The sequence below is a fragment of the Danio aesculapii genome, chromosome 8 (genome assembly GCF_903798145.1).
Source record: "Danio aesculapii chromosome 8, fDanAes4.1, whole genome shotgun sequence".
NCBI lineage: Eukaryota > Metazoa > Chordata > Actinopteri > Cypriniformes > Danionidae > Danio > Danio aesculapii.
In genome coordinates, this window is record NC_079442.1 from 20,997,761 (window position 1) to 21,020,742 (window position 22,982).

At 44.0% G+C, this 22,982-nt stretch overlaps 1 protein-coding gene across 1 annotated transcript; it reads right to left on the reverse strand.

The window, feature by feature from the left end:
• Window positions 1-1,362: 1,362 nt before the first annotated feature.
• kazald3 (Kazal-type serine peptidase inhibitor domain 3) lies at window positions 1,363-14,910 on the reverse strand. Its single transcript, XM_056463399.1, has 4 exons — window positions 14,290-14,910; window positions 11,338-11,498; window positions 2,021-2,168; window positions 1,363-1,915 (listed from the first exon to the last, which is right to left on the reverse strand). The coding sequence occupies exons 1-4, from the start codon at window positions 14,786-14,788 to the stop codon at window positions 1,833-1,835; spliced, it is 891 nt and encodes a 296-aa protein (XP_056319374.1). The 5' UTR covers window positions 14,789-14,910; the 3' UTR covers window positions 1,363-1,832.
• Window positions 14,911-22,982: the final 8,072 nt, after the last annotated feature.

A 22,982-nucleotide genomic window follows, 5' to 3' on the forward strand; every position in this document is an offset into this window, starting at 1 on the left:
TTGTCTATCTGTCTGTCTTTCTATCTATCTACTGTGTGAACACAAGCACAATCTCAGATTAAAAGCAACACAAGTTATGTAATCAGATTACTTTATCAGGTTTGTAACACATAACTTGTTTTTATTTCAAAGAAAATAACATTTCTAATAAACGTTTCTTTATAAAAAAAAGTACTCTAAAACACACAACTAGATGTGATTAATATTTCTTTTAGCCTTTGGTTTATTCACTTAACTTCTTTTTCACTCTAATATATTACTTTTCAAAGTAATTTTCCGGCAGTTCATTCCGCTGTAGCGACCCCAGATTAATAAAGGGACTAAGCCGAAAAGAAAATGAATGAATGAAGTAATTTTCCCTAACACTGCTAACAAGATGCACTTAATAATTGGCGTCACTGAGTTTAGTATGAATAAATACATATTAAGAGGCAACCTTTTTTACTAAATCACTTATTCAGCAAATCTGTCCTAAATAATGGATTTATTCATGAATCCCAATGTTGCTTGTTGCAAAACAACAATTCCACCATGCCTTGATTTGGAACTACAATCTGTAATGGAGCAAAAACAGACCAAGTAAAACAGACGAGTCACCAAAGTGGAATGAACCGCTAACTTATCTAGCACATGTTTTACACAGCGGATGCCCTTCCAGTTGCAATCCAGTACTGGGAAACCCTCTCACATTCCCACACACATACACTCTAATCGACTTAGTTTATTCAATTCACCTTTAGCACATCATCATCTTGGAATTATAAGGTTCTATCTGTGTTCTGAATGATTTTGAGATATTGAGCTTCAAAGTTTTTGCATTTCATAGCAAACAGTATGTGTGTAACATTTGTTTTGTTAAATAAAAAGTCTTAAAATGTAAATAAATTATAAAAAAAACATCCCATAATGTAAATAAGTTGTCATTTATTAAGAATATGTCAATACCTCAACTTTGACAAAAATGTCAGATAGAACCTTATAATTCTAAGCTGACGACATGTCTTTGGACTGTGGGGGACCCAGAGGAAACCCACGCAAACACAGGGAGAGCATGTAAACGCTACACAGAAATGCCAACTGACCCAGCCGTGGCTTGAACCAGCAACCTTCTTGCTTTGAGGTGACAGTGCTAACCACTGAGCCACCCTTTTATTGGAACTAAATGCTATAATATATATTACTTTAAAATAAGTTTTTATAAAAAGTGTAACGTTTATTCAACAGTTTAATAATTACATTTAAAGCTTTTGTGTTTACCCAAACATGATTCGTTCTACTTTGGAGGCTTCAAAATGTAACATGTCCAAAATCAAAGGAAAAGGTTTAGTGTTAAAGTAAAAAGCAATGCAGCATTAAAAAGTATTCAAATTAAAACCGTATTTATTTAAAACTGCACAATAATATGAAAAGAGATCATCAAAAAATATATATTTGTCATAATTGAACAAGTCTCATTCACAGTTCTTTGAGTTTTGTTATTCAGCTTGTCGCTCTGAAGGAACGCATTGGTGAAACAAAAGAGACATTCAGCTGCAGTAGCAGCTCTCTGTACCGAATCTCACAGCTTCTAACAGCTCCACACACTCCCCCCCTCGTCTCTTTGTGTGTTTTTCATACGCTTCAGAGCCCTGTGCCATTGGGAATTTATTTAAGCTTCTTCCCCGACGCCTCCATGTTTGATTATCCAGATGTAGCAAAGCTCAGGGGGAGGTGTTTTTTTATATGCTTTTTAACAGTCATGCCTGAGTGTCTTCATGTCAAATTTAATGTCTATTAAAAAAAACCAAAAAAAAAAACATTGATTTTCAGGAGCATCTTCGTTTAGAGACAGTTTAGTAATAATCTCTGTCATAGTCTTGTTGGTCATAGGCCATCATTTTGTTTATGTTTTGCTTCAAATAGGCAGACATCTCATCTGAGTAAGAAACAAGAAGAAGGAGAACTTATTATTATTATTGGTTATATGTAAAGGAACATGACACTTTACTACATGATATTACAGCTCAGATATCTCATTTACCTGGTGGCAGGACTCCTAAAATTGCTGTGGCCGAGACGTGGCCAAGCTCATTTCGAGCGATGCACCTGTATGTGCCAGAATCTGTTTGACCGGCCTCTTCAATCTGCAGCCAACTGGAAAGTTCATACTTCTGAGGACCACCTCGTGACTACAGGGAGAAAAACAACAACGAAAATGCTGAGGTGATGTTTTTCTGTATCTTAACCTCTATGTTTAAATACATAAGCTTTATCAGATGACGCACCACAACCCCAATGATTAAGTATATATTGATTAATGATAGGTTTATATCGCGTTTTGGCTTTTCCGTTTTCTGCAAATATTGACAAACATCATAATTATATTGTTGAAATATCTGACATTCCGATTCTCGTAGTGCTGTTGCCTCACAGCAAGAAGGTTGCTGGTTTGAGCCTCGGCTGGGTCAGTTGGCGTTTCTGTGCAAATGGCAGTTATAAAGTTTCAAATGTGGATTTTTGTTTCACTTCATTTTCTCTTTTAACCCACCAGAGCTGTGCTTTTTTTTGTTTGTTTGTTTCTTTGTTTTATTTCAAGAATAAAAGCACTTTCTTGTCATTCACTAAAACACACTAAATACACAAAAAACACATAAAGGTGAAATAAATCATGGGGTGATTTAAATTTTTTGGGTGAACTATGCCTTTAACTAAGCCCTCTTTGGAAAGACTTTTTAAAATGTTTTATGAAACAGTCATTAGTTCTAGACTTCTACAGAATTTGCAGCATCTATAAGTTATAAATTTTACGAGTAGAATTAAACCTTGTTCAGACAATGAGTTAGACTGGACTGTTCCAGTAAGTGGGTACCCTTTTTTGTAACAGAATAAACTAGATATTAAAGTTTGAGGACAAACTTTATGGTGGCTTGAAAAGCCGAGTCTAAAAGTTTGAAGTCATTTTAAAGTGTAAACTAGCATGATTCTAGCATGAATTAGCATGATTCTAGCATGAATTAGCATGTAACTAGCATGATTCTATGATGAATTAGCATGATCCTAGCATGAATTTGCATGTAACTAGCATGATTATAGCATGAATTAGCATGTATTAGCATGTTGTTAGCATGATTCTAGCATGAATTAGCATGTTTCTAGCATAGTTCTAGCATGAATTAGCATGTTATTAGCATGATTCTAGCATGAATTAGCATGTTTCTAGCATAGTTCTAGCATGAATTAGCATGTTATTAGCATGATTCTAGCATGAATTAACATGTTACTGGCATGATTATAACATGAATTAGCATGTTACTAGCATGATTCTAGCATGAATTAGCATGTTATTAGCATGATTCTAGCAGGAATTAGCATGTAACTAGCATGATTCTATTATGAATTAGCATGTTACTAGCATGTTTCTAGCATGAATTAGCATGTTGTTAGCATGAATTAGCATGTTTCTAGCATGATTCTAGCATGTTACTAGCATGTTACTAGAATGTTTCTAGCATGAATTAGCATGTTACTAGCATGATTCTAGCATGAATTAGCATGTAACTAGCATGATTCTAGCATGAATTAGCATGTTACTAGCATGTTTCTAGCATGAATTAGCATGATTCTAGCATGAATTAGCATGTTACTAGCATGTTTCTAGCATGAATTAGCATGTTATTAGCATGAATTAGCATGTTATTAGCATGATTCTAGCATGAATTAGCATGTTACTAGCATGAATTAGCATGTTATTAGCATGATTCTAGCATGAATTAGCATGTTACTAGCATAATTCTAGCATGAATTAGCATGATTCTAGCATGAATTAGCATGTTACTAGCATGATTCTAGCATGAATTAGCATGTTACTAGCATGTTTCTAGCATGAATTAGCATGTTACTAGCATGATTCTAGCATGAATTAGCATGTTACTAGCAGGATTCTAGCATAAATTAGCATGTTACTAGAATGTTTCTAGCATGAATTAGCATGTTACTAGCATGATTCTAGCATGAATTAGCATGTTACTAGCATGATTCTAGCATGAATTAGCATGTTACTAGCATGTCTCTAGCATGAATTAGCATGTTATTAGCATGAATTAGCATGTTTCTAGCATGAATTAGCATGTTATTAGCATGATTCTAGCATGAATTAGCATGTTACTAGCATGATTCTAGCATGAATTAGCATATTACTAGCATGTTTCTAGCATGAATTAGCATGTTACTAGCATGATTCTAGCATGAATTAGCATGTTACTAGCATGATTCTAGCATGAATTAGCATGTTACTAGCATGATTCTAGCATGAATTAGCATGTTACTAGCATGAGTCTAGCATGAATTAGCATGTTACTAGCATGATTCTAGCATGGATTAGCATGTTACTAGCATGATTCTAACATGAATTAGCATGTTACTAGCATGTTTCTAGCATGAATTAGCATGTTACTAGCATGATTCTAGCATGTTACTAGCATGTTTCTAGCATGAATTAGCATGTTACTAGCATGTTTCTAGCATGAATTAGCATATTGTTAGCATGATTCTAGCATGAATTAGCATGTTTCTAGCATGAATTAGCATGTAACTAGCATGATTCTAGCATTTATTAGCATGTAACTAGCATGTTACTAGCATGATTCTAGCATGAATCAGCTTGTTTTTAGCATGAATTAGCATGTTGTTGGCATGATTCTAGCATGAATTAGCATGTTACTAGCATGACTAGCATGTCACTATCGTGTTGCTAGCACCTTTCTAGCAAGATTAGCAGTTCAGTAGGATGTTAAAACTGTTAGCGTGTGTTAGAATAGCTAGTCACAGTCTCTGGGACAGTTGCTAGGGTGCTGAAATTGGTTGCTAGGGAGTGGCTAGTAAGTTTAAAGGTAATCAGTGATTGGCTGCTGGCTAGACTGAGTTGAATGAGGCCAGACTCTAGTCTGTAGGACAGTCTGATGCAGAGTTATGAGCTCACAAAGGTTGATCCAATGTTAAGTAAATGGGAGTCTTTTACAATGGAAGTCTATGGGACAGTTGCTAGGGTGCTGTAAGTGGTTGCTAGGGAGTGGCTAGTAAGTTAAAAAGTCATCAGTTATTGGCTGCTGGCTAGACTGAGTTAAATGAGTCCAGTTAGAAGTCTGTAGGACAGTCTGATGCAGAGTTATGAGCTCACAAAGTTTGACCCAATGTTAAGTCAATGGGACTTTTGGGATTTTTCTGGGTCGTTTTTCGGAAAACCCAAGGTCGGATCAGTTAGAAAAGATATAGCAACCCGAGTCAGACCAGTTTGAAGGTTTGACGAAAGTTTGAAGTATGTAGCTTGAAAGGCCTAGGAGGAGATACACTTAGAAATTAGTCTCAGAAGAATAAGAAGAAGAAGAAGAAGAAGAATAACTAGATATTAAAGTTTGAGGACAAACTTTATGGTGGCTTGAAAAGCCGAGTCTGAATTAGCATGTTACTAGCATGAATTAGCAAGTAACTAGCATGATTCTAACATAAATTAGCATGTAACTAGCATGATTCTAGCATGAATTAGCATGATTCTAGCATGAATTAGCATGTTACTAGCATGTTTCTAGCATGAGTTAGCATGTTACTAGCATGTTTCTAGCATGAATTAGCATGTTACTAGCATGATTCTAGCATGAGTTAGCATGTTTCTAGCATGAATTAGCATGTTACTAGCATGTTTCGAGCATGATTTAGCATGTTATTAGCATGATTCTAGCATGAATTAGCATGTTTCTAGCATGAATTAGCATGTTTCTAGCATGAATTAGCATGTTACTAGCATGATTCTAGCATGAATTAGCATGTTACTAGCATGATTCTAGCATGAATTAGCATGCTACTAGCATGTTTCTAGCATGAATTAGCATGTTACTAGCATGATTCTAGCATAAATTAGCATGTTACTAGCATGATTCTAGCATGAATTAGCATGTTACTAGCATGATTCTAGCATGAATTAGCATGTTACTAGCATGTTTCTAGCATGAATTAGCATGTTATTAGCATGATTCTAGCATGAATTAGCATGTTACTAGCATGATTCTAGCATGAATTAGCATGTTACTAGCATGTTTCTAGCATTAATTAGCATGTTACTAGCATGAATTAGCATGTTATTAGCATGATTCTAGCATGAATTAGCATGTTTCTAGCATGAATTAGCATGTTATTAGCATGATTCTAGCATGAATTAGCATGTTACTAGCATGATTCTAGCATGAATTAGCATGTTACTAGCATGTTTCTAGCATGAATTAGCATGTTACTAGCATGATTCTAGCATGAATTAGCATGTTACTAGCATGATTCTAGCATGGATTAGCATGTTACTAGCATGATTCTAGCATGAATTAGCATGTTACTAGCATGTTTCTAGCATGAATTAGCATGTTACTAGCATGTTTCTAGCATGAATTAGCATGTTGTTAGCATGATTCTAGCATGAATTAGCATGTTTCTAGCATGAATTAGCATGGAACTAGCATGATTCTAGCATTAATTAGCATGTAACTAGCATGTTACTAGCATGATTCTAGCATGAATCAGCTTGTTTCTAGCATGAATTAGCATGTTGTTAGCATGATTCTAGCATGAATTAGCATGTTATTAGCATGATTCTAGCATGAATTAGCATGTTTCTAGCATGAATTAGCATGTTATTAGCATGATTCTAGCATGAATTAGCATGTTACTAGCATGATTCTAGCATGAATTAGCATGTTACTAGCATGATTCTAGCATGGATTAGCATGTTACTAGCATGATTCTAGCATTAATTAGCATGTTACTAGCATGTTTCTAGCATGAATTAGCATGTTACTAGCATGTTTCTAGCATGAATTAGCATGTTGTTAGCATGATTCTAGCATGAATTAGCATGTTTTTAGCATGAATTAGCATGTAACTAGCATGATTCTAGCATTAATTAGCATGTAACTAGCATGTTACTAGCATGATTCTAGCATGAATCAGCTTGTTTCTAGCATGAATTAGCATGTTGTTAGCATGATTCTAGCATGTATTAGCATGTTACTAGCATGACTAGCATGTCACTATCGTGTTGCTAGCACCTTTCTAGCAAGATTAGCATGTCAGTAGGAAGTTTAAACTGTTAGCATGTGTTAGAAAAGCTAGTCACAGTCTCTGGGACAGTTGCTTGGGTGCTGAAATTGGTTGCTAGGGAGTGGCTAGTAAGTTTAAAGGTAATCAGTGATTGGCTGCTGGCTAGACTGAGTTGAATGAGGCCAGACTCTAGTCTGTAGGACAGTCTGATGCAGAGTTATGAGCTCACAAAGGTTGATCCAATGTTAAGTAAATGGGAGTCTTTTACAATGGAAGTCTATGGGACAGTTGCTAGGGTGCTGTAAGTGGTTGCTAGGGAGTGGCTAGTAAGTTAAAAAGTCATCAGTTATTGGCTGCTGGCTAGACTGAGTTAAATGAGTCCAGTTAGAAGTCTGTAGGACAGTCTGATGCAGAGTTATGAGCTCACAAAGTTTGACCCAATGTTAAGTCAATGGGACTTTTGGGATTTTTCTGGGTCGTTTTTCGGAAAACCCAAGGTCGGATCAGTTAGAAAAGATATAGCAACCCGAGTCAGACCAGTTCGAAGGTTTGACGAAAGTTTGAAGTATGTAGCTTGAAAGGCCTAGGAGGAGATACACTTAGAAATTAGTCTCAGAAGAATAAGAAGAAGAAGAAGAAGAAGAAGAAGAAGAAGAAGAAGAAGAAGAAGAAGAAGAAGAAGAAGAAGAAGAATAATAAGTTTAAGATAGATAACAGTATGCTGGCTTTTCAAGCCACCATAACAAGTACAACTGAACATAAACATGTTTATCTGCTTATGAATTAGAAAATTGTTGAGCATTTTATTTATTCATTTATTTGTTTGTTTGTTTGTTTGTTAATTTAATTATTTTCAATGTATTTACAAGAGCAATAATTTTTGCCTTAGTCACAGTACACTCTAGTACACAGTAGAATTAAAAAATAATTCTAACATTTAAGTGATTTATTTGGAGTTGGGCTTACCATTATATTAAGTTTATTTATTTTTTTTTTTAAGTTTACTTATGTTTCTTAAGTATATTTAAATAAAACAGATGTAACATACAGATAATATATATATATATATATATATATATATATATATATATATATATATATATATATATATATAATTTTATTTTATTTTTTTTTGTTTCTGTACATTTAGAGCAGGGGTTCTCAACTTTTTTCACTTCAAGGCCCAACTCCAGGGAAAATGTTTTGAAGGCCCACCTGTCTGACATTTTCTCTTAAACTGATTGTCTAAGAAAATGTTTATTTTAAATATAATATTTATTAGCAAAACATTTATTTTGCCTTCTCATGTTGAAAAATTTAAGCTTTATATATTTTATAATTTTTTTATATATACACATTATAATTTTTTTATTTTATTATTAACCCTAACACACAGATTGAAAGCTCCTGAATTTTTTATTTTTGACCCGTTATTCTTTACAATTGCAGTGCATTTGGGCCTTTTCTTCAATAAATGAACCTGACAGAACAACAGTACAAGGCAAACAAACAGCTGCTGCTTTAAATTGGACTGACTATTAATCTACTACTCATATCCATTAAAAAATAAAACAAAGATATGTAAAATACATTAACAACACTCTAAATCTGTTGAAATCTGAAGATGGTTGGGTTTGCAGCTGGATATAATTGGAGTTCGTGGACAGGAACAGTGAACAGCTGTTCATCAACTGAAACACCACCAAGTCTCACTAGATTCTCCTGTACATGTGTGTGCCTGTTATAAAACACTCGCAGGACATTCATTTGGACAACTATGTGGATATTTTAAAGTGTTCACACAAAGAGTGTGCATAGTTTGAATCAATGGATTCTGGTAGTACGAGTCGCAGACATAATGCACATGTGAGCTGGTTATTCTAACTCTAATCACGTTACCTCTACATTTGCATGATGGTTTACTTAAAGGGGTGATTCACAGTGTATTTTAAGGTTTGGTTGTGTTTATAAGATGCAAAGCAATGTGTGCTCATTACTAGTAAAAAAATCGTGTTATTTTTTCATATATCTTACTTTCATTATATACATCTATTCAGCTAACAGGAAACCAACTGTCATATTTCTTAGTTCCTCCGAAAGGCCCACCCTCATGAGGCTCTGATTGGTCAGCTAACATAATGTGGTGTGATTCGCGGATCGGCTTCGCGTTACGCCACTACATGCATGCACGTCAGAGCGGTGTAAACAAGCTGTTAGCTGCGTTAGCTGCCTGAATCAGACAGAAAATGAAGAGCACATGCCGGAGCACACCTCACACTCATACCTCATGCTCTCTGAAATAAAATCTGACAAGTGTCTTTCACATATATTCGGAATAAGCATGTGTAAGTAATATAAAACGTTCACATATCTTTTGCAAGTTTGTTATTTGTGATGTATAACGCATGGAAAACCTCTGCACAGAGAGACTCGTATAGAGAGACGCTGCACGCGCTGCTGAAGATTGTGAGTGTTTACAGAGGTTTGACTGATAAATATGAATTTGTAGCTAAATTGTTAGCGGTGGCAAACAGCATTTCCCGTTGTTTACATCATTGTTTACGTCCTTGTTACAACATACCATTAACACTAGAAACTGTGCATGTAATTGATAAATTTTAACAAATAAAAAACTTACAGGTTGTGGCCACAGCTTAATCGGTTGTAGGAGTTTTTAACGAACCCAGCACTGAACTAAGAGAGATTCTGGAACCCCTCCTTTGTCAAAGGTTAGCTGTATATTTATTATAATTCTCTGGAACATAATTTCACGAATTCACACTTGCAAAAGTTTCAGAATAAAGCGTATTTGGCGTGCTGTCCGGGGAGAGGGCTCTGAGCTCGGGGAAGACACCCAAACTCTAGTTATTCCTCTTATCAGGAAACAGAGAGGAATAGGGATTCGAGCGAAGTATCTAGCCCGGCCCCAGAACGCTCCCCCCGGGATTGTAATGCTTAAGAGATGAGGTGACGGGGTGGTGGAGGGATGCTAAAGTCGTAAGATGCTGCAGGTAAGACATCTTTGGTATATATAGGGGTTTGGTCAAGAACTGATTGGATAATAGAATAATTGTCAATGACGTATTTGATACTGAAACTTCTGCGCGTGCTCCTCCCGAAATTTGTTTATAAAACATCACTAAAATTCAATTGTAAGCACTTCTCTCTTTGTGCCGTGTCCTTTGGAAGCCCAAATACAGAAACAAAAGAAGCTCTTTGGAAATAGCAGCGTTTGGACAGCATTTTAGCTTTCTCTGCTATAACAATACAGCGTCTCTGGCCACGCCCCGTTGTTGCGCAGGGTGTATGCACGTGGTGAGTGCGCGTAACCTGAAGTGTTTATGATCTCATTAGCCGGATGTATTTTTTTGTAGTCCCCAAATTTGTTCGCTGTAGGTTTTGCTAAGCTAACTCTGTAAAATCCAACGTCTCTCTTTGCATTGAATTTTGAGCGTCTTACATTTAGAGATGTTGTTTATGTTCACACAGCAATATTACACATCAACTAACGTTTAAAATATTATATCGTAGTGGACCACCCCTTTAAACAACGGAGAATGTAGTGCTAATTGGGTTGGAAGTTTAAGCCACAGTTATGTCTGTATTTAAACTGAGGCTGTTTTTGCACTGAGTCTGATGTAATCAATCCCAGATGTCATTACTTTCTCTACTTTCTTTGCCATTACATCATTTTATATCACATATTTAATAATGAAATCAAATAATTATAGCACAAAATTTAAGGTAATTTTAAGCTATCTCGGGGCCCACCTGCAGGATCGCTAAGGCCCATCGGTTGAGAATCACTGATTTAGAGAAAGTTTCAAATAGAGATATTTGAAAAAAAAAAATTAATTTACAGAGACTTAAAAACTGAGTAGATCATAGTAAACGTTTTTTTTACAGTGTAGTGACTTTTTGGTCTATAATGATTTATCAATACCAGTGCTGTTCTACATAGCCAAAAGTGCCAAGGATGTCCCAAATCACGAGCACATACAGCAAATTATATTACACAGAAATATTCCCATAAAACCTGCTGACTTTATTTACAGCGTATGATCTTATTTAGTGGGGGGGGGGGGTCTGTAGAGAGTACAATGGTTTTAACATGGAAAAGAAGGGGATGAGCAAGCTTTTATGAATGACATGAAAATATGTAGAGTTTATAGAGCTCTGTGTCTGCATAATTCAGAGCAGTATACAGTAATACAGCAATATACAGTATATTGCTCCACAGAGTTTCTGTTTAAGACAAAGCATTTGGAAGCACTTTACCTGCACAGATATGTGGGGGTCATCGCCAGGTAGAATGACCTCTTTTCCCTCTTTCCTCCACTCCACGAGGGCCATAGGAAATGCAAACACCTCGCAGAGAAACGCTATACTGCTGCCTGTGACATTAACCAGATTATGCGGTGCCACTTTGATGATGGGCTCTTTCCAGAAATAGACAGAGGAACAGAGAACAGGGTAAGAGGTCATATCAGAGATCACTTTCAGAAACCACTTCCTATGTGAGTAGACTAGAAGGGCTGGTTAAAGGTCATAAAACCCCTCTTTAAAGCCACCGGGAAAATTATAGGGGCCAAGTTCAAAATTCCCAAAGTGCTGGTGGCTCAGAGAGGAAAACACTTCAGCTCCATGAGTGAAAGAATCTAAGAAAGAGGTAAACAAAACAAAGCAAAGACCTTTCTACTTGAGAATAGAAAATAAATTAATTTTGGTTAGATAAACACTACTGAACACATTTATTTATATAACAAAGACTGACAGACAGACAGACAGACAGACAGACAGACAGACAGAGACAAACAGACATACATAGATGAATGGATGGATGGATGGATGGATGGATAGATGGATAGATAGATAGATAGATAGATAGATAGATAGATAGATAGATAGATAGATAGATAGATAGATAGATAGATAGATAGATAGATAGATAGATAGATAGATAGATAGATAGATAGCAGTTAAAACTGTACTGCTCCAAAAAGAAGCCCTATGTTAACAGTGTCCCGGGGCCTCATGTATCAACGATGCGTATGCACAAAAACTTTGCGTACACCAGATTTCACGCTCAAGTTTGGATTTACTAATGATGAAATTAACGTGAGAATGTGCGTTGGTCCTCACCAACGTTATGTCTGGCCTACGTGCATTTCTTGTGTGTGTTTGTTTTATTTCCATTGGCGACACCTAGAGGCAATTTTGTTAAATTGCACACTACAAAGTATCTTTGAGCCGTGCAATGGCAGCTGTATGGGACGGGATCATCCGCATGTCTAGCAGGTATATAAGGTTTCCATACCATGCAGTTGAACAGCCAAACATTAAAGCGCAATTTGCAGCGATCGCCGGTTTTCCCAATGTAATCGGAGCGATCGACTGCACGCACATTGCTATAAAGGTGCCACCTGAAGATGAATTTGCATACGTGAATCTGAAACATTTCAATAAATGTGCAAATAATATGTGATGCTCAAATGCGCTGAACATAATACACACACTTATTATTTATTCCTACTGATCTTCCTCGTGATGATGAGTAGGCAAAATCTGATATGTAGTGGGGGAAAAAACGAAGAATGAGACACATCAGACGCTGGATTGGAACCGGATTTATGATCGATTGTGTCAAAACATGTTGCCATGCGCTTTACAAGCTTCGCCACTCACGCTGCTGGTTGCCACTCTCTTTAGTTCTCCGTTGTCTCTGTCAATCAAACGGTGATGGGCAGGAATCACTCAACTAGCTCATTCCAACGAGGTGTGCTATTTGCACTTAGCCTAAATAGACACTACAAACTTTTACAACTTTACATCGGACCATTTCTTTTTTAATTCACTCACAGTGGGATGCTAAGACCCCAAAACGTTAACCGCATCAGCTAAACTCTCCCACTCTATTTTTTTTTTCATTTGTTATTAATTCTAGAGGACAAACTTGCAAATAGCACAATTTTTCTCCGGTCTACCTGCGAAAGAAGCACCCCCAATTCACAATCTGTTCAAAGTTTCTCTTTTTGCTTGCTTTTGCCATTGCTTTTTCATTTGGTTTTGCCAAAGTAGAGTCATTACCATATTTATTAGGGGGAGGAGGCAGGGAGTGGTTTTGCGCTCGTGCACGAGCGCTCAGTTTCACGTTAATTCGGATGTACAAAGAGAATATGCGTGGGATTCTGCATATGCAGTGTTTCATAGATCTGAATTTTTTACTGCGTACGCAATGCTTTAGTATAATTTCAACGCAAGTCTTCATACATGAGGCCCCAAAAGCGCTGTCGACATTTATATTCATATATATTTCAACAAGACAATGCAAAACCACATTCTACACACATTACATGTATCCATTCCTCTGGCTGCAGAGGAAGAGGATACATGTACTTGACTGGCCTGCCTGCAGTCCCAACCTGTCTCCAATAGATAATGTGTGGCACATTTTGAAGCATAAAATGTGAAAACGAAGACCTAATACTGTTGCCCACCTTGAGACTTGATTACAGGATAAATGGGACAAAATTACTCCTGAAACACTTTATCACTTGGTGTCTTTAGTCCCTAAACATCATTTAAGTGTATTGAAAAGGAATGACAACATTACAATGTGGTGTGTTTATTTATTTATTTATTTATTTATTTATTTATTTATTTATTTATTATTTATTTATTTATTTATAATCAATGTGTGTTTATTTTAAAAAAATCATGAGGAAGACATTAAATAATGATTTTTTTGTAATGTCTGCAATAAAATACAAGTCAAAGTAAATCTAGAAATCACTTCTTTCTTTCTTTTTATTTGCGTTTTCCATACTGTCCAAACTTTTTCCTGATTGGTGTTGAATATACTAAATTAAATTTAGGAATTGGTTAAAATAACACATCAAAACAAGTCAATCAATAAACAGCTATTGAAAAATGTCTGGGCAAAACACTTTTATTTTTTATTTATTTAAGAAATTGAATAAATAAGTCGTTTAATTCACCACTGTAACAGGTATTTTAGATTTATTAAATTAAAAAAAAATCTACAAAAATGTAACTAAAATAAATAATGTGTGTTGGGAGAATTTAGGTACTCACACTAATCTTCTGCATCAAATCTAAGCCAAATACACATGAAATAATAAGATATTAAATCGCCATGAACAAACAAAAATCTAAAATAAATGTCTATTCTGCTGGTTGAAAATATGTTCTAGTTTGCATAAATCATACCTGACCTGCACGGCCCGTCGCTCACATTAAGTCCAGGCTTTAAATAAGCCGCTTCTTTATACTTGCAGACATTCATGTAAGTCTGTCCGTCTGATCCACACAGAGGATCCTGAGACAAACATACACACTGAGCTTCAGGTTCCTCCACATCCGACCTGTCCGGTCTGCACTCCATGTCCTCTCCACACAGCCCATAATAGACGCTTCTCTGGCCGGGATCACACGTCTGGCCCTCCAGGTTTGCGCACTGAGAGCAGCAGCCGCAAACATCCATCACCAACCCGGCTCTGCAGCCCAGCGCGGGCGGACAGAGCTCCAGCACACACTCCTCACACTCCCGCGTCCTGTTGCCCTCCTCAAACTCCTCATCCTCCGTGCCTTTATAATAGTCAAAGGTGGCCAAGTCCTCGTCCATGTAATCATCTTTGTAATTGGGAAAAGCCTCTCCGGGTTTGACGACCAAAGCCAAAAATGCAAACATAACTATGTGGAATAACATCTTAAGAGCTTATGTAACGAGGTCGAGTCCTGCGTGCAGTAAATACAACTTTTTTTCCTCCCCAAAGCTGCGTCTTCATGCCCGACTGTCGTTCTGCATGAGTCTCCAAAACCATCTGTGGTTGGACGAAAATAAACACAGTTTTCCTTCCCCCCGCTGCCGTGATCTTAAACTGCTTCGTCCTGGATGCCAGGGGCACAGGGTAAAAAAAATAATAACAATGGTGAATTTTTGTGGTGTGTTAGAAGTTTAAGAAATGTTATATATCGAGTTTATTTGCATTTGGCAAATGCTGATAACCACAAGGTGGCGGTATATCTCTAAACATTAAAATGAAATCTATTTGTGAACGAAAAAATGGAGCAAAATCTCTCTCTCTCCCTGTCTCTCACAAAGTTGAAATTGATCACAAATACTTCTCAGGAGTTTTATTTGATGTACTGGATATGTTAAAAACAGGACTGGGCTTGAAAGACTTTCACATAAATAAATTACACCTTAATTACAAAAAATATGTGTTTTGTTTAACATAATACCAGTACCCTGCTGAAAAAAACAGCTAAAACCAGCCTAAGCTGGTTGGCTGGTTTTAGCTGGAAGTAGCTGGTAGCTGGTCTCCCAGCCTGGTCAAGCTGGATCTAGCTGGTCACCCAGCCTGGCCAGGCTGGTCAAACTGGTCTCTCAGTCTGACCAGGCTGGTTTTAGCTGGTCTCCCAGCCTGGTCAAGCTGGTTTCAGCTGGTCTCCAAGCCTGGTCAAGCTGGTTTCTCAGTCTGACCAGTCTCCCAGAGACCATATTAGCCCCTTTAAGCTATTTTTTTTCGATATACACAAAACATACTGTTATCTGAATACAATTCTCAATAGCAAAGGACATGGCAGACATTGCAGAGAAGATCTCAGTCTGACCAGGCTGGTTTTAGCTGGTCTCCCAGCCTGGTCAAGCTGGTTTCTCAGTCTGACCAGGCTGGTTTCAGCTGGTCTCCCAGAGACCATAATAGCTCCTTTAAGCTATTTTTTTTTTCGATATACACAAAACATACTGTTATCTAAATACAATTCTCAATAGCAAAGGACATGGCAGACATTGCAGAGAAGATCTCAGTCTGACCAGGCTGGTTTTAGCTGGTCTCCCAGCCTGGTCAAGCTGGTTTCTCAGTCTGACCAGGCTGGTTTCAGCTGGTCTCCCAGAGACCATATTAGCCCCTTTAAGCTATTTTTTTTTTCGATATACACAAAACATACTGTTATCTGAATACAATTCTCAATAGCAAAGGACATGGCAGACATTGCAGTGAAGATCTAAAAGTGTAGGTTGTGTTTTGGGTGGAAGTAAGTGAGGGAAGAGAAACAGATTGACAGCGGTGACAGAAACGCAGCAGCGGTACACAACAAGAGCTGTGCTGTGACACACCTACATCTATGGTCACTGCCAACACCCAGCCTAAACAGCCAGATACACATCACCCACTCTTCCTCATCGACACCCCTTACTCAAACCTTCAACAGCCATACACCTAGATCCCACAAACCCACTCATGCTACCATATTTTTCTCATCCAACTCGCCTTTCTACACCCATCCAACACACAACCCTTCAACCCATCAATTACCTTTCCCCAACCCACTTCTCCCACATCTTCATACCCACATGTACCAAGCACCTTCTTCCACACACACCAACAATATGAAACCTACCCATAACCCATAAACTAACATCCACCAAAAAACATTTACTAACACCCTGTTCATCCACTGACATATACACAAGTAACCCCTACACTAACTCACTCACTACCATCCCTACAAACACACTATACATCCACTAACACTCAAACCTCCGCTAGCGACCTGTATACACACTAACACTGAAACCTCAGGTAACACCCTGTATACACACTAACACTCAAACCTCTGCTAACACCCTGTATACACACTAACACTAAAACCTCCGCTAAGACCCTGTATACACACTAACACTCAAACCTCCGCTAACACCCTGTATACACACTAACACTGAAACCTTCGGTAACGCCCTGTATACACACTAACACTGAAACTTCCGCTAACACCCTGTATAAACACTAACAATGAAACCTCTCCTAACACCCTGTATACACACTAACACTCAAACCTCTGCTAACGCCCTGTATACACACTAACACTAAAACCTCCGCTAAGACCCTGTATACACACTAACACTCAAACCTCCGCTAACGCCCTGTATACACACTAACACTCAAACCTCCGCTAACGCCCTGTATACACACTAACACTGAAAAGCTGCCTTAGGGGCCAGCCACTCTCCCTGGGTTGCAGTTTGGGCTTTTGGGGCCCCGTTGCCCTTTCGCTACAGGGTCTGTGACACCAGCGGGCTGCCCCAGGGGCCAGCCACTCTCCCTGTGTTGCAGTTTGAGCTCTTGAGGGTCCCTTGCCTTCCAACTACAGGGACTCTGAATCCAGCAAGCTGACCCAGGGTCCAGCCACTTTCCCTCGGTTGCAGTTTGGCCTCTTGTGGGCCACTTGCCCTTCACCTGCAGGGTCTATGACCCCAGTGGGCTGCCCCAGGGGCCTGCCGCTGTCCCTGGTTGGCAGTTTGGGCTCTTGAGGGCCCCTTGTCCTCCAGCTGAAGGTTCTGTGACCCCAGCAGGCTGCCCCAGGGGCCAGCTACTGTCCCTGGGTGGCAGTTTGGGCTCTTGAGGGCCCCTTGTCCTCCAGCTGAAGGGTCTGTGACCCGATGTAGGCTGCCCCAGGGGCCAGCTACTGTCCCTGGGTGGCAGTTTGGGCTCTTGAGGGCCCCTTGTCCTCCAGCTGAAGGGTCTGTGACCCCAGCGGGCTGCCCCAGGGGCCAGCTACTGTCCCTGGGTGGCAGTTTGGGCTCTTGAGGGCCCCTTGTCATCCAGCTGAAGGGTCTGTGACCCCAGTGGGCTGCCCCAGGGGCCAGCTACTGTCCCTGGGTGGCAGTTTGGGCTCTTGAGGGCCCCTTGTCCTCCAGCTGAAGGGTCTGTGACCCCAGCAGGCTGCCCCAGGGGCCAGCTACTGTCCCTGGGTGGCAGTTTGGGCTCTTGAGGGCCCCTTGTCCTCCAGCTGAAGGGTCTGTGACCCCAGTGGGCTGCCCCAGGGGCCAGCTACTGTCCCTGGGTGGCAGTTTGGGCCCTTGAGGGCCCCTTGTCCTCCAGCTGAAGGGTCTGTGACCCCAGTGGGCTGCCCCAGGGGCCTACCACTGTCCCTGGGTTGCAGTTTGGGCTTTTGAGGGCCCCTTGCCTTCCAGATGAAGGGTCTGTGACCCCAGCAGGCTGCCCCAGAGGCCAGCTAATGTCCCTGGGTGGCAGTTTGGGCTCTTGAGGGCCCCTAGTCTTGCAGCTGAAGGGTCTTTACCCCAGCAGGCTGCCCCAGGGGCCAGCTACTGTCCCTGGGTGGCAGTTTGGGATCTTGAGGGCCCCTTAGTCCTTCAGCTGAAGGGACTGTGACCCCAGTGGGCTGCCCCAAGGCCTACCACTCTCCCTGGGTTGCAGTTTGGGCTCTGGAGGGCCCCTTGTCCATCAGCTGAAGGGTCTGTGACACCAGCAGGCTGCCCCAGGGGCCAGCTACTGTCCTTGGGTTGCAGTTTGGGCTCTTGAGGGCCCCTTGTCCTCCAGCTGAAGGGTCTGTGACCCCAGCAGGCTGCCCCAGGGGCCAGCTACTGTCCCTGGGTGGCAGTTTGGGCTCTTGAGGGCCCCTTGTCCTCCAGCTGAAGGGTCTGTGACCCCAGCGGGCTGCCCCAGGGGCCAGCTACTGTCCCTGGGTGGCAGTTTGGGCTCTTGAGGGCCCCTTGTCATCCAGCTGAAGGGTCTGTGACCCCAGTGGGCTGCCCCAGGGGCCAGCTACTGTCCCTGGGTGGCAGTTTGGGCTCTTGAGGGCCCCTTGTCCTCCAGCTGAAGGGTCTGTGACCCCAGCAGGCTGCCCCAGGGGCCAGCTACTGTCCCTGGGTGGCAGTTTGGGCTCTTGAGGGCCCCTTGTCCTCCAGCTGAAGGGTCTGTGACCCCAGCAGGCTGCCCCAGGGGCCAGCTACTGTCCCTGGGTGGCAGTTTGGGCTCTTGAGGGCCCCTTGTCCTCCAGCTGAAGGGTCTGTGACCCCAGTAGGGCTGCCCCAGGGGCCAGCTACTGTCCCTGGGTGGCAGTTTGGGCTCTTGAGGGCCCCTTGTCCTCCAGCTGAAGGGTCTGTGACCCCAGCAGGCTGCCCCAGGGGCCAGCTACTGTCCCTGGGTGGCAGTTTGGGCTCTGAGGGCCCCTTGTCCTCCAGCTGAAGGGTCTGTGACCCCAGTAGGCTGCCCCAGGGGCCAGCTACTGTCCCTGGGTGGCAGTTTGGGCTCTTGGAGGGCCCCTTGTCCTCCAGATGAAGGGTCTGTGACCCCAGCAGGCTGCCCCAGGGGCCAGCTACTGTCCCTGGGTGGCAGTTTGGGCTCTTGAGGGCCCCTTGTCCTCCAGCTGAAGGGTCTGTGACCCCAGCAGGCTGCCCCAGGGGCCAGCTACTGTCCCTGGGTGGCAGTTTGGGCTCTTGGAGGGCCCCTTGTCCTCCAGCTGAAGGGTCTGTGACCCCAGCAGGCTGCCCCAGGGCCAGCTACTCTCCCTGGGTTGCAGTTTGGGCTCTGGAGGGCCCCTTGTCCATCAGCTGAAGGGTCTGTGACACCAGCAGGCTGCCCCAGGGGCCAGCTACTGTCCCTGGGTGGCAGTTTGGGCTCTTGAGGGCCCCTTGTCCTCCAGCTGAAGGGTCTGTGACCCCAGCAGGCTGCCCCAGGGGCCAGCTACTGTCCCTGAGTGGCAGTTTGGGCTCTTGAGGGCCCCTTGTCATCCAGCTGAAGGGTCTGTGACCCCAGCGGGCTGCCCCAGGGGCCAGCTACTGTCCCTGGGTGGCAGTTTGGGCTCTTGAGGGCCCCTTGTCATCCAGCTGAAGGGTCTGTGACCCCAGTGGGCTGCCCCAGGGGCCAGCTACTGTCCCTGGGTGGCAGTTTGGGCTCTTGAGGGCCCCTTGTCCTCCAGCTGAAGGGTCTGTGACCCCAGCAGGCTGCCCCAGGGGCCAGCTACTGTCCCTGGGTGGCAGTTTGGGCTCTTGAGGGCCCCTTGTCCTCCAGCTGAAGGGTCTGTGACCCCAGTGGGCTGCCCCAGGGGCCAGCTACTGTCCCTGGGTGGCAGTTTGGGCTCTTGAGGGCCCCTTGTCCTCCAGCTGAAGGGTCTGTGACCCCAGTGGGCTGCCCCAGGGGCCTGCCACTGTCCCTGGGTTGCAGTTTGGGCTTTTGAGGGCCCTTCTCCAGCTGAAGGGTCTGTGACCCCAGCAGGCTGCCCCAAAGACCAGCTAATGTCCCTGGGTGGCAGTTTGGGCTCTTGAGGGCCCCTTGTCCTCCAGCTGAAGGGTCTGTGACCCCAGCAGGCTGCCCCAGGGGCCAGCTACTGTACCTGGGTGGCAGTTTGGGCTCTTGAGGGCCCCTTGTCCTCCAGCTGAAGGGTCTGTCACCCCAGCAGGCTGCCCCAGGGGCCAGCTACTGTCCTTGGGTTGCAGTTTGGGCTCTTGAGGGCCCCTTGTCCTCCAGCTGAAGGGTCTGTGACCCCAGCAGGCTGCCCCAGGGGCCAGCTACTGTCCCTGGTTGGCAGTTTGGGCTCTTGAGGGCCCCTTGTCATCCAGCTGAAGGGTCTGTGACCCCAGCGGGCTGCCCCAGGGGCCAGCTACTGTCCCTGGGTGGCAGTTTGGACATATACACAAGTAACCCCTACACTAACTCACTCACTACCATCCCTACAAACACACTATACATCCACTAACACTCAAACCTCCGCTAGCGACCTGTATACACACTAACACTGAAACCTCAGGTAACACCCTGTATACACACTAACACTCAAACCTCTGCTAACACCCTGTATACACACTAACACTAAAACCTCCGCTAAGACCCTGTATACACACTAACACTCAAACCTCCGCTAACACCCTGTATACACACTAACACTGAAACCTTCGGTAACGCCCTGTATACACACTAACACTGAAACTTCCGCTAACACCCTGTATAAACACTAACAATGAAACCTCTCCTAACACCCTGTATACACACTAACACTCAAACCTCTGCTAACGCCCTGTATACACACTAACACTCAAACCTCCGCTAACGCCCTGTATACACACTAACACTCAAACCTCCGCTAACGCCCTGTATACACACTAACACTGAAAAGCTGCCTTAGGGGCCAGCCACTCTCCCTGGGTTGCAGTTTGGGCTTTTGGGGCCCCGTTGCCCTTCCGCTACAGGGTCTGTGACACCAGCGGGCTGCCCCAGGGGCCAGCCACTCTCCCTGTGTTGCAGTTTGAGCTCTTGAGGGTCCCTTGCCTTCCAACTACAGGGACTCTGAATCCAGCAAGCTGACCCAGGGTCCAGCCACTTTCCCTCGGTTGCAGTTTGGCCTCTTGTGGGCCACTTGCCCTTCACCTGCAGGGTCTATAACCCCAGTGGGCTGCCCCAGGGGCCTGCCGCTGTCCCTGGTTGGCAGTTTGGGCTCTTGAGGGCCCCTTGTCCTCCAGCTGAAGGTTCTGTGACCCCAGCAGGCTGCCCCAGGGGCCAGCTACTGTCCCTGGGTGGCAGTTTGGGCTCTTGAGGGCCCCTTGTCCTCCAGCTGAAGGGTCTGTGACCGATGTAGGCTGCCCCAGGGGCCAGCTACTGTCCCGGGGTGGCAGTTTGGGCTCTTGAGGGCCCCTTGTCCTCCAGCTGAAGGGTCTGTGACCCCAGCGGGCTGCCCCAGGGGCCAGCTACTGTCCCTGGGTGGCAGTTTGGGCACTTGAGGGCCCCTTGTCATCCAGCTGAAGGGTCTGTGACCACAGTGGGCTGCCCCAGGGGCCAGCTACTGTCCCTGGGTGGCAGTTTGGGCTCTTGAGGGCCCCTTGTCCTCCAGCTGAAGGGTCTGTCACCCCAGCAGGCTGCCCCAGGGGCCAGCTACTGTCCCTGGGTGGCAGTTTGGGCTCTTGAGGGCCCCTTGTCCTCCAGCTGAAGGGTCTGTGACCCCAGTGGGCTGCCCCAGGGGCCAGCTACTGTCCCTGGGTGGCAGTTTGGGCTCTTGAGGGCCCCTTGTCCTCCAGCTGAAGGGTCTGTGACCCCAGTGGGCTGCCCCAGGGGCCTACCACTGTCCCTGGGTTGCAGTTTGGGCTTTTGAGGGCCCCTCGCCTTCCAGATGAAGGGTCTGTGACCCCAGCAGGCTGCCCCAGAGGCCAGCTAATGTCCCTGGGTGGCAGTTTGGGCTCTTGAGGGCCCCTAGTCTTGCAGCTGAAGGGTCTTTACCCCAGCAGGCTGCCCCAGGGGCCAGCTACTGTCCCTGGGTGGCAGTTTGGGATCTTGAGGGCCCCTTAGTCCTTCAGCTGAAGGGACTGTGACCCCAGTGGGCTGCCCCAAGGCCTACCACTCTCCCTGGGTTGCAGTTTGGGCTCTGGAGGGCCCCTTGTCCATCAGCTGAAGGGTCTGTGACACCAGCAGGCTGCCCCAGGGGCCAGCTACTGTCCTTGGGTTGCAGTTTGGGCTCTTGAGGGCCCCTTGTCCTCCAGCTGAAGGGTCTGTGACCCCAGCAGGCTGCCCCAGGGGCCAGCTACTGTCCCTGGTTGGCAGTTTGGGCTCTTGAGGGCCCCTTGTCATCCAGCTGAAGGGTCTGTGACCCCAGCAGGCTGCCCCAGGGGCCAGCTACTGTCCCTGGGTGGCAGTTTGGGCTCTTGAGGGCCCCTTGTCCTCCAGCTGAAGGGTCTGTGACCCCAGTGGGCTGCCCCAGGGGCCAGCTACTGTCCCTGGGTGGCAGTTTGGGCTCTTGAGGGCCCCTTGTCCTCCAGCTGAAGGGTCTGTGACCCCAGTGGGCTGCCCCAGGGGCCTGCCACTGTCCCTGGGTTGCAGTTTGGGCTTTTGAGGGCCCTTCGCCTTCCAGATGAAGGGTCTGTGACCCCAGCAGGCTGCCCCAGAGGCCAGCTAATGTCCCAGGGTGGCAGTTTGGGCTCTTGAGGGCCCCTTGTCCTCCAGCTGAAGGGTCTGTGACCCCAGTGGGCTGCCCCAGGGGCCTACCACTGTCCCTGGGTTGCAGTTTGGGCTTTTGAGGGCCCCTTGTCCTCCAGCTGAAGGGTCTGTGACCCCAGCAGGCTGCCCCAGGGCCAGCTACTGTCCCTGGGTGGCAGTTTGGGCTCTTGAGGG

Coding starts and splice junctions, on each gene's coding strand:
- kazald3 (XM_056463399.1), bottom strand. CDS start 14,788: ATGTTATTCCACATAGTTATGTTTGCATTTTTGGCTTTGGTCGTCAAA. Junction 11,499..14,289: donor CGACGGGCCGTGCAGGTCAG/GTATGATTTATG, acceptor ATTTCTGGAAAG/AGCCCATCATCAAAGTGGCA. Junction 1,916..2,020: donor TTTAGGAGTCCTGCCACCAG/GTAAATGAGATA, acceptor TTTCTTACTCAG/ATGAGATGTCTGCCTATTTG.